Source organism: Micromesistius poutassou (assembly GCF_964030765.1).
Source record: "Micromesistius poutassou genome assembly, chromosome: 11".
Classification (NCBI taxonomy): Eukaryota; Metazoa; Chordata; class Actinopteri; order Gadiformes; family Gadidae; genus Micromesistius; species Micromesistius poutassou.
The window spans coordinates 9,885,239-9,897,564 of NC_140281.1; the positions used below are offsets into that span (position 1 = coordinate 9,885,239).

General features: G+C 41.6%; 1 protein-coding gene across 1 annotated transcript; it reads right to left on the reverse strand.

Moving 5' to 3' along the window:
* Nucleotides 1–455: 455 nt before the first annotated feature.
* dap (death-associated protein) lies at nt 456–11,489 on the reverse strand. Its single transcript, XM_084475486.1, has 4 exons — nt 11,295–11,489; nt 10,318–10,420; nt 5,330–5,372; nt 456–1,568 (listed from the first exon to the last, which is right to left on the reverse strand). Exons 1-4 carry the CDS (start codon nt 11,347–11,349, stop codon nt 1,449–1,451), a joined length of 321 nt encoding a protein of 106 aa, XP_084331612.1. The 5' UTR covers nt 11,350–11,489; the 3' UTR covers nt 456–1,448.
* Between the last annotated feature and the right edge of the window lie 837 nt (nt 11,490–12,326).

Consider the following 12,326-nt stretch of genomic DNA (forward strand, 5'->3'; position numbering starts at 1 on the left):
AGAGCAACGCATTAGGTTAGAGATTAAATGTAGGTCTAATGTTAGAGATGGTTTAGGTATTAGGTTTGTGATGGTTAAGATCAGTTTTAGGCATATATTATGTATGGAGCTGCATTAGAATCTGACCAATGAGAATGTGTTTACGTCGGAAAAAGGTCAGGTGGAATCTTTGGAATCTTTATGGACAGGTTTTAAGTTGCATGTGGTTGGCGTCGTATGACATGATCCCCAAAAACAATCCATAATTTTAAGTCTATTATTTTCAATCTAGTCAAACAATGGGGAATTTGTTTCATATGAGGAGCTTGCCAACAAATACAAATCTAGATATAATACGAAGCATGTGAAACTTTTAAACGCAGAGTGTGATATTGCGCATGATATTAATAGCATGCGACTATGGCACTGAAGTCCTAAGGTGTCTTTTCACAACACATTATTCAATGATGACACAATTTCGTTATTTCAGGATACATCTTTAATAACTAAGACAACCATTCCTAACACTTAAGTCAATTCAATGACTTTTGAATTATCTGTTTTTACAATTGAACAAATCACTCAAGTGAATAACCGAGCAAAAACAACAATAAAACTTCCTTTACATTTGAATTTTTTATTAACCCCAAAAATAACGTTGTAGGGCTAGGTGAAATAACATCTTTCCATTTTTTGGAAACCTGATAATTAGTGTTACAATTAACGACACTTCAGTGTAAGGGGGTTGGGTGATTAAGGAATATGTGTGTACGTGTCTAAGGACTTGGTGAAGGGGAATCTAGAGGAAAGGGTCAAATGGAATGCTTGTCAGAGGCAACCAAGGCTTAATGTTGGTTCATGCTGCCTCGAGTCATTTCGGTCTCTCTGGTCCCCCATAATATACTGTATGGTCAATATATCATTATGATGATATGATTATTGTTGGATTATATTTCAATTGATGTTGTCTAAAAATACTTTTTGCAGGTACAAATAATTCCCCAATCCCAAGGATGGGTTGGTATGTCTGATGTGCACATTTCTAGGGTTTAGACCCCACACCCCATTTACAGACACAGATCTCAGATCAGCTTCCAGTCTCAATCACACCCCGGTGGAAGCCGTAGCTGTATATCTGGCCCTTCACTTTGGCGTTTGAACCACACAGCACTTGCAAAACAAACTTCATTGAGAAATAGTGCAACTAAGTGCACTTAGCATGCACAAATATGGGGATCAACACTTCAGTTTAAATCAGTATCACAATGGAAAAAAAAAATCCCAAATTATTATCTATTATTTTTAAGATTGACATTTGTTTTTCTTCTTCTGGGGGAACCAAAAACAACCAGATATCTATGCCTGGTTGGGGGGGGGGGCTGTCCTCGCCCTCGGTCGGTTCCGGTGTGAAAAGGCTGGCTGGTGGAGTTAGCTTTGCCGCTAATGTCTGGTGCTGCCGCGGCGCTAGCTCACTTGCGGGGCTGGTGGATTTGCTGGTTTTGCTGGTGGCTGGGGGGCATCTTCGGAAGCGCGGGCTGGGGCTTCTGGTGGGCTACCTGGGCAGCTGCCGGGGTGAAGTCCCTGTCACCCTAGGCGGAGAACACAGTCATGGTTGGAAGAAAGCATTTGTGTGGATCAAGTCTCGTTGGCTCAAGGCAAGGAAAACACACAAAAAGCAGCAGGGAAATCCCAAGAGCACAGAAAGCTAAAAGGTCTTTCTTTTTTTTGCAGATTCCCTACAGAGCATTCGCTGCAAGCTGATTTTCCAGCCACTGAAGGGCTGTTAGCGAAGGTCACCATTCATGCTTTTCATGATGGAACTGCTAATCAGCATGTATGACTTTGAATAGAGAAGACACAAGTAGATTTACTTTCATTGATTACATTCCAATAGTTAAATAGGACCAGCAGCTAGAGAGGCAAGCTCTCAAATTGAAAACGAGGGACCCCTGGAACGTGAATGAACAACTAAATGGTGTTTTAAAGGAGTACATATAGTAGTCGGCCAAATCAGGTCCAACACAGGCTTAAACATTCATGGGAAATGCTTTTCCCGGCATGCCTGTGCATGCAATGTAATCTCTTTTGTTTTTAACCTATTTAATTGTGCACATGTCCTTGCCAGTCCTAGTCTAAAGTCTGTTATCTAATCGCAAAACAACAGCATTGACCTGGAAATTGTGCTAATGGGAGTGCAAGGAAATCACGACCCCTGCCCCTAATCTACCATGCACAACTGAATCAATCAATAAAAAAAAAACACAACATTAGAAAATCAGACATTGCATCAAAACTTACTAAAAGACTTCCTTTCAATCAATTATTTTACAACTTTTCAATTTGTCAATATTTTTGATTTCCTTTTCCTTAATTATTCATCCCACTTGTGTTTCTGTTGTTCAATCCAGAATAAATGTGTATAACACACGCAACATTGTACTACATACAAATACATTAGAATTGTACAACTAATAGGCGGGTATGGAGCGGAGCTGACCTTTATTCGGCCTCTTTACTCCCTCCTCTAAACCTCAGAGCTTCTTGCCCTACTTGTAGTAGTCGTAACAGACCAAGGGAGTGCAGATTTGGCCACGCAATGCTACATGCTGCAGAAGAGGAAGATTATTTGGGAACGTGGCTACGTGTCAAAATATTTCCAATTTAACCAGTAGCATACACATTTAACAAAAAAATGAATTTACAATATCATATGCGATATTATAAAACCAGTGTACTGTAATTTAAATAGTTACCCATTGCCCAGACCTGCCACACGCACAAACACACACATGGACGCATGCGAGCGCACATGCAGACACACACAACTCAGATAATGAGGGCCTGCTCTTAAAGTGAATAGGTCATAAAAATAAAAAAAATGACTTTTCTGAAGTCTTTGTGTATTGACGGCCCTAAGTGATAGTGGGAGTTAAATGGGACGGCTGGAGGGAAGATAGGCGGGGGGACAGGGGGGCTGATAAACGGCCCGGCCCTAACATTCCACCTGGCGCGCGCACGCACGCACGCACACGCACACGCACACACACACACAGGCCTACTTTCATAAATTTTTTTACAAGTTGAAGGTCAAAGTCTGGCCGTTATCAAGCAGAGTCAACATACATCAAAGTACAGCCAAACACACTATTTTCCTCCTCAAGTTTCCTCATCGTAGGCAGCCATATCAAAGCTAACCAGGCTGGGCCGGTTATTTCATAATCGTGCATATCACTGGTCACTGGCATCATAACCGCCATTTGTTAATTAGGGCTGAATGATTAATCAAATTCAAACCGACATCGCGATAGAACGCAATTTGCAAATCGCAAAGGCTGCGATTATTTTTATTTTATTCTATTTTTTATTATTTATTTGTTTGGGGGGTATTTGTTACTGTTACTGGCATTTATTTTTCTTTTACAATTCAATAGTTAAATAAAGATGTTATATATCAATTCATGCTTCAATTCATCTCAACACCTGCCTGGCATAAAAGGAAAGAGCAGTTTATATGTCAACTACTTACAATGTTGTGTTGGTCATACTATAGAATGATTTGTTGCTTTTAGAGTGGATACAGATCATAAGGAACTTAAAAAAGAAAAATCGCAATCGCAATATTGGTCGAAATAATTGCAATTAGATTATTTCCCCAAATTGTTCAGCCCTATTGTTAATGTTGTCCTAAAATGTATACTTTGGCAAGTTTTTGCCAAAATAAAATCAACCTTTTCTATAGCCTAAATATACATAAATAATTACACCAAATGATCCCTCTAAAAAAACAAAACCAATGCTACATAGCCAATTCGGGGCCATTCTGGTGTTGAACCGAATGAAGTAAAGCAATAGAGCACAAGAAATCACCCTCAGAACGCACCACCCAAGAGAATACGCTCAACTTGGACTTACATACAAAGCTGCTACACCATCTGGGCCCACATCTGGCCAGGTGCAGCAGAGTGTGGCCAGAGCATTTTCCTGAGTGGTGAGATATAAATCGGGACGGTGACAAATGGAAATAACTGAGTACTTGGCGAATAAAAGGGTTGTGTTTCACACCGGGGAAAAGCCGGCTTTCAAAGCGATGCGCAAAAACTTTTGACCGCTAATACGAGTGGCCCCGAAAGAAAATATTTCTCAAAAACAGCAACATGACTCCGTATACGAGTCTGACTGTCCACTACATAACTACCACACCCCTACGTTCATTCCTCGAACCCGAGAAGGTCAACATTCTTTTCGTCATCTTGACACGGACATCGAAAAACAGGCCAGACATTTTATTTTATTGTGTGTTGATTGTTTTAAAGGGACAGGACAAGGCGATTTAATTGTATTTAATTCATTAAACCGTGGCAGTCGGACAGGCGGTCTGATCAGTTTTTTTTAAGCCTCATTTGTTCATCAATGTATATAGTTGAAATATTTGGAAGTTTTAAATCTCTGCTCTCTTTAAAGCGGTAATAAAGGATTCATTTTATTCTACTAATGCTTCCTTGTTTTTGCAAACCAACAGACCCTCGGTTTGACCAAAATAAATGTATTTGATTTAATTAAAGTGTCTTATTAAAAGCACATTTTCATGTCTCTTAACAGGCAATGTCGATTTGTTTCATTTCATTTCATTTATTAACACACTATCAATACTTAAATACGCTTTAGGCCTATTGTTTCTTTTCCTAATTAATATCTAAGAATTAAAAAAATTGATGTCTGTCGGTTCAACTACAAGGAAGACAATCGACCGGCAGCAAAAATCCCATCACTGTCACAACCCTAGAACCATGTTCATTCGTCCATAAAACAGATTTTCTCTCAATCCCACAGAAAATCCCACTGACAGTTTCAGTGGATTTGGATCTTTCATTCAGGCAGTTTGGGCTGTCCCCTCCGACTGTCTCTTGGCAGTGTTGATTATTATTATTATTTGGGATCTGTCGCGAGGCACTCTGGAAAACCATTTAGGAGGTTATGATCCAGGAGCTGCCCGGAGCACATTGGTTCCATAAAACCAAACTGAAATCTCCCTTTATGTCCCTCTGCCACTTCTCTCTGGCTTTTAAACACTGCCCTTGCGATTCTGTCCGTCTCACCACTCCTCTTCAGTCCCCCCCCTCCCACGGCCATTTCTCTCCATCTTCCCGCCTGTCTGTTTTTGTGTGGCCGGTGTCAGCCATTTCTCTTCGTGTCCCTTCCCTGTGCCAATTTTCAGACCTTTCCCTATGGAGGCTGGTGTCCCAGTTTCTAACGTCTGCCGTGGCTCCTCGCTGCACAAATGTGTGTGTGCGTGTGTGTGTGAGATACGCATGCGAGTGTGTGTGTGTTTGTGTGTGGTCTGTGTCGTTACCTTTGTGACCACTCCAGAGACGATCACGGTGGGCTTTGGAGGACTGCAGAGAGAGAGAGAGAGAGAGAGAGAGAGAGAGAGAGAGAGAGAGAGAGAGAGAGAGAGAGAGAGAGAGAGAGAGAGAGAGAGAGCCCGAAGGAAACCAGGGAAGACAAAAGAAATAAAATATTATGAATAATATATAATGCAATACAATATAGTTTTTGTCGTGACCTCATAACCACAACAGTCTTTATGCAGGTGGTGTGCCGATGTGTTTCAGCGGTTGCGAGTGCAGAGACAGCGCATGGGTCTTCTCTTATCTTTGAACCACATGTCCGTGCTAAGAGGCAAAAAAGAAACAAACAGAAAACAGTGAAACAAGTCAAATACCCAACTCACACCTCTCCAAAACATGAGGCCAACACCATCAACTGTCAGAATGCATACAGTCAGCGGCCTAACACACGCAACACCTTCACGCAAACATGCCCGTGCACAAGCACACACCCATGTAAATATACACAGAGGCTGACAGGACAGCCAACAGCATTAATAGCTTCCATTCAGTGTCACCAAACACTCAAATCCCTACGATTGGGGGAGCGAGGATAGCAGATAGGGGGGGGGAAGGGGGGAGAGAGAGAGAGAGAGAGAGAGAGAGAGAGAGAGAGAGAGAGAGAGAGAGAGAGAAAAGGCAAATAGGACAAGTTGAAAGACGTGTGATGGACAGGGGGAATAAAAGATGCAAGGGGTCAGGAAGCCAGGTCAGAAAAGACCAAGTCAGAGGCATAGGGTGATAAAGCGGAGGAGGGGAGGAATGAACAAAGGAGTACCTTCTTTATAACAGACTATTAGCGATGGGGAAGAGGGAGGGAGGGAGAAAAGTAGGAAGGAATGAACTCACGCTAATAGACAGAGGGAGAGGGAGAGGGGAGGGAAGTAAGAGAAACCAGAGGTTCTGTACGACCTTGACATGACGAATGAGCCCTGAGCAATTTTGTGACACTGAAACCCGGAGGCAAGAGAAGTTAAAAAATAAATAAATGCACGGATGTGGCGACCACCTTGAAAACTCTGCTCAAAGGCACCCAGCCAGAATGTTTCCTGAGTTAGCAGAAACGTTTAAAACAATAATTTAGTGGATTACTGTTCATAATTTAATCAGAACATATGCATGGCACGCACTAGATAAGTACCACCTGGGTGTACCGTCTTTTAAAAAAATGTTTGGAGCATCCCCCCCCCCAGCCCCAAAACATTTAAAGACATCACACAGATGGTAACAAAAGGAAAAAATCCCAGGAGGGAAAAAAAGGCCACAGCCTCCACACTTTACCGCCTCTGCGCCTTCCCTGCCTCATGACATGTGAGAAAGTGTAGAGTCATTCTGCATCATACCACCAACGCTGCAGTGCCACGTATAACCCTGCTCACTTTAGTTTGGAAATGAGAAAGGGACTGTACACGCGAGCCTAGGCTGACGTTGCACTATGTCATGCTAGCCCATGCATCTGTGAAACTACACGACCGATCACTAGCCTCCATGTCTGTTCAACTGGGCTACATATTTTTTTTAACTAGACTACCCGTGTTACTGTCAAGACTGCCTGCATGTTGGACACGCTTACGTTACACTAGCCTATGCGTGTTCAACTAGACTTCACGTTGGTTGTAGTAGACCAGTGTTTCCCAAATTTGAACAGTCATGGACCGCCTGTGACAATTTACATCCTACCAGGTACCACCAGCATCGCTGACAGCTCACAAAATAGTTTTTGCTCTTAATCCTTAATATATAAAAATAATAATAATAATAATATAAAAATAATTCAAGTGAATTATTTTGCTGTAGTGTTACATCCACAGAAAGTTCAAAACAGTGGTGTTTGTCCCACCCAATATTTTCCAGGATTTTGCTTTCAAAAGGTATTAATAAATGTGCCGGTTCTCACCCAACCTAACGTTTCCCCTTAAGGGGGAAAACTTTCAGCCAACTTTTAGACAAAACATTCCTGTTGTCGTTCCTGTTATCATCAATCAAGAGCAAGCTGTGTAAATCTCTGAGTGAGTCACTTTGACAACCTCTGCACTTGGACTATACATTTGCACTAGACTACACGTCACTAGAGGTTATCAAGTTTACTTGCAGTGACCCCATCTTATGTTTACCATGAATGTGTTGCACTTAAAAGAGGTACCACACACACACACACACACACACACACACACACACACACACACACACACACACACACACACACACACACACACACACACACACACACACACACACACACACACACACACAGGAAATATTCAGACTGAAAATACAATGAAAAAGTCACATAAGAGGTTAACAAACATGCAAGTTAGGCCTATGCCGTTTCAGTCAAACAGAAAGCCGGACAGACGTTTGAACTTGAGTAAGTTATAAATTAATCCCTTAGTGGGATCTGTAAAAATATATTAAAAAAGCAAGGGGAGAAATATATTGAGAGGATGTACTCTCCTACACGGACAGACTATGAATCAGGTGGATGGGTGTACATGATCTCACACAAAAAAGAGCTGGGCGATAACAAATGGGTACGTATAAGCGAGTCAGACCGAGAGACAACGTGAATACATTACAAGTAGCAAAAAAATAGCACTCTATAATCTTAGGCGGTTGAGTGTATAGCACACTGGCCTAAATGATACCCATTAATCTGCCACACAATAATTCAACCAGGAGTGTGACACATGTTCAGAAAACAATGTGAATGCTGAAAACATGCGGAAAGGAGAAAGGCAGACAGATAGAGAGAGAGAGAGAGGGAAAGAGAGGGAGGGAGGCAGAGCGAGAGAGAGGGAAAAATTTTGACATTTTGTTTCAATGTTGCTCCAGTGGCTGAGAGCCAGAAGTGATCCGCAGAGACGGCTACCTTCTGCAGGGGGCAGTAAAGAGCTTTGCACCTCAATTTCAGGAGCGAAGACTTTGGGAGGAAATGAGAGGAGGCGGTGCATGGAAGCATGTATATAAATCCTGTAGTGGATACTTAAATGTTAAGGACCACACAATACCACCAGGGCTTCTTTTTTTTTTTCAACTAGTCTATTTTCACTTCCCTATGCCACTCCTCGTGGACTAACCAACACCCCTGCCCCCCACACACCCTTCCATGCACACACCCCCCCCCACCCCCACCCATTTCTCCGCCTCAGCAGAGCAGAAAGTTTGATGCCGTGGGCGAGGTGGCAGTTGCCATAGAAACAGTAGCATGTTGCCTCTCTCTCTTTTTTCTCCTCCTCACAAGTTTTCTTCTCTGCTGATTGATTTCGGAGCGATCCTGTGTCTTATTAATATTAATAGTATCATTATTGAAGTCACACACACACACACACACACACACACACACACACACACACACACACACACACACACACACACACACACACACACACACACACACACACACACACACACACACGGAAACATGTCACACTGGTGTGATGGCCACACCCATGGCCAGCTTCCAATACTGGGCCTTTTCTCCTCTTCTCCCGTTTAGCCTTGAGTGTGTTCAGAGCCTTTAGTACACTCTATACCCATATGCAAATACTTCTACCTCGTTTAGTTAATTGAAAAAATAAGTGAACATATACACTCTTTTGTTTAGCAGCAAGTAGAGCAGACTGTGATATAAAATTGTTATGTCTGATTTGAAAGAAAAAGACGTGTAAATTAAAAAAAAAAGAAAAGTGCACACACACGCACAAACGGTGTGAATGCAGCATCTGCAACAACTCACACACTTCACTGAAAAACTCTCACAAGAGGGAGGGTGAAAACATTAGGGTTACAGACAAATAAACCACAAACGTACACCCAAGCTTCCTAGATATACCATCGACAAAGTTCAACTCTTAATTGTTCCATTTCGACTGCCATCATACAATTCAGTGACCTCGACACTGTCCATTAATAAGAAATAAAAATTAGGCAAATAAAACACAACAACAAAGCCAAGGAACATTACCGACCAGATGCGCTTGCAGCAGTCGAACGCACCAAGGAACGCCTCAAATGTGTGCGTTCATGCAGACAACTGCAGTCAGATGAGCCTCTTCAGGTTATTGGGATAATTACGCAGTAATTATGTCGTTCACCACATTAGCGGTACACATGTTCACGCTGCAAGACTGGGAGCCGCTGCCAACACTGCAGTGGGAGAGGACCAATGGTGAACCCTCCGTGCAAATACTTGCTTGGTTTGAATTGTGTGTGTGTGTGTGTGTGTATTGTGTGTGTATTTCTCCAACAGTGTCAATACACATAAATTGTGTTGTTAGACAACAAATGTTTTCCAGGTGCTTTGCAGAAACATCTGTGTTCTCTAATTTAAATGCCACCAGGCCTGATATTACAATCATTGATGAGAACAATAGAAATGTGTTCATTCTGGGAGTAAGATGCTGTTTTGATTCATGTCTAGAGGAGGCTTACTTAACAAAGCTGGTAAAATATCACCCTCTTGTACAACAAATATCTGGCCTTGGCTACAAATGTTAATATCTGGTACTTGTCTTTGGCAGCCTGGGCCACGTGCATAGGCTTGTCATTAGGGGTCTCAGGATAGTTGGCTTTACAAAAGCAAGGGCAAAACAACTTGCCAAATACTGCTCAATATCCTCCATTATTGGAAGTCACCACATTTGGAGGAGAAGGTGTTGAGTGTATCCATAATCTGCTGTTTGAACTGTCATTAGACCCATATTTCTGGATCACGCCTGAGCAATGTTTTGTATATGTAACATTTATGTCCTTATGTATATATTATGTACATAAAGAAGTTAACATTTACATGCATGCGTGCGTGTGTGCGTGTGTAAATTAATCCAAAAGTAAACCCACAGGGCAATGCCTCTGCCAAGGCTCTGAGTGGTGGGGGAGAGATCGTCTTGGTGTCTTGTGTGTCTTATGTATTCTGAAGTAGCCATGTGTGTGGGTTTAGTTTGAGCCTTACCTGGCGGTCTCATACTCTTCCTCGTCCTTTTCGTCTTTGGGCACGGCCTCTGGGACTACAGCTGACTGGTGCTTCTGGACTATCCTCATGCCTCCTGCCTTCACTGGAAGACACAAACACAAATACCAAACTCAGCCATCTTATATAAATCATCATATGCACATTCATTTATTAGTCACTGATTGACACGTTTATATACACACAGACACAGACTGTAATGAATGATTTCCCACGTACCCAATGATTACAATCCAAATATATATGTGATAACATATCTTAGTTAACCTAGTTTAAAAATAAATACGGAACAATTTAGCGTTTCTATCAGACACGGCAAATAATTATTACAGTGTATGGGTGGAGCATTCAAATATTCTGATATTAATGAAATTATGAACGATTAACGACTTCTTATATCCACATCAACAGCGAAAATACACCAAATGTTGTTTTTATAAATGTCTCTGGGAATAATGGTAATTCATTTGCGTGAGGGGATAGCTGCTTGCACTTGAATGCAGACAGTAACGTGAGGGTGCAGAGGGTCAGTTGTTATCTAGCTGTGGCGGCCCATTTCATACGTCCACGTACACCTTACCAGGTTTTTATCAGGCTTATTTGGACGTCCGAAAGGCCTAGTTAGAAAGACCCACTCCATTTAATCGAACGGTTATAAACGCAATTTAAAATCCGTTAGTTATGCGAGCATGCAATAAACATGTTTTTAAAAACGGCTGGTCAATAACTTGAATTCACTGCAGCCTTGCGACATCACTTAAAGTCAGGAAGTGTAAAAATAGGCTACGATACGGTCTTCTTTCGTTTGCAGTAGAGGGTTTTCATCTACAGCTGGAACAGACGCGAATGCACAAAACATCACATGGCGTTTACAATATGGGTCAGACAGCACAAAAACAAAGGCCTTGACGTATAGAGGCTGCAGAAAGAAAACAAATTGTTCACATCCCCGTCATTACCTGCAGGAAGATGTCCAGCTTTGGTCTCGATCTTCTCTTTTGGTGGGGACGACATGTCTCCTTTGTAGCCGGCAGCACGAGAAGGAATTGAACTGTTTAGGAAATAAATTGCTGGTTTATTCTGGTCAGAATTTAGGACTACACTTCAACCAGGATCGTCAACGTGGCTTTTTCCTGATTATTGTTTGGAAACCATACGTGATGACGTCAGGAAGACGTAGGATGCGGGGTGACATCATTTAGAAACAAAAGAGGGCGGGGTTCAAATCTAACCATTCAACGTGCTGGCAACGAAAGTCGATTCTTGATATATGTATTTAATAAAAGGGAATTTTAAGGAAATCCAGGGCTTCATATAAATAAAAATCATGATATATTTATGGGTAATTCAATAAATCGGGTTAGGGTTAGCAGAATTATCGCCAATCAGAAGTTCAGCCAGTGTTTTTTTCTGGCAGTGTATAAACAGAAAGTCTATATACATTGACTTTCATGGAATATTCTCATGCAAATGGTGCTGTGTGGTTAGGGTTAGGGATGTTATGTTATGTAATGTCATTTCAAATTCATGAATAAAAGGCAATGGTAGACATAACACGGGGTTGTGTATTCTTTTCCCAGAAAAATATTATATTGTTTAGACCTATGTAGAAAACGTTGCAGGAAGTTAATGCATATGACAAATATAATACAAATGACAAACAAAAACATGCATTAACTGTGCTGATTGCTGTTACCAATAAGTGTCTCTCCCTTGGATGCAATGAGAAGAAAAATTCCTTGATCACGATTCATTGGATTTTATCCTTAGGGATAGAATTATCACCTGAGACAGCAAGCCATATGCCTTGTCAAATCCTTTTTCTCAAGATGCGACAGCCTGAACCGTCCCTCTTAGCTCCTGATAGCATCCTCCCCTGCTTGGTGGTTTAACACACACGTGACTGTAGTTCATATTCCATTTCATGGCCTTGATGATATCTCTATTGCAAATAAATAGGCATCGCTTCAGCTGTTTGTGCTGATGGATAT

What these genes read in the sequence shown, in the direction of transcription:
- dap (XM_084475486.1), bottom strand. Translation starts at nt 11,349, where the DNA reads ATGTCGTCCCCACCAAAAGAGAAGATCGAGACCAAAGCTGGACATCTT. An exon ending in AGCTGGACATCTTCCTGCAG is followed by an intron (nt 10,421 to 11,294) that starts GTAATGACGGGG and finishes TGTGTCTTCCAG; the next exon opens with TGAAGGCAGGAGGCATGAGG. An exon ending in TCTCTGGAGTGGTCACAAAG is followed by an intron (nt 1,569 to 5,329) that starts GTAACGACACAG and finishes TTCTCCGCCTAG; the next exon opens with GGTGACAGGGACTTCACCCC.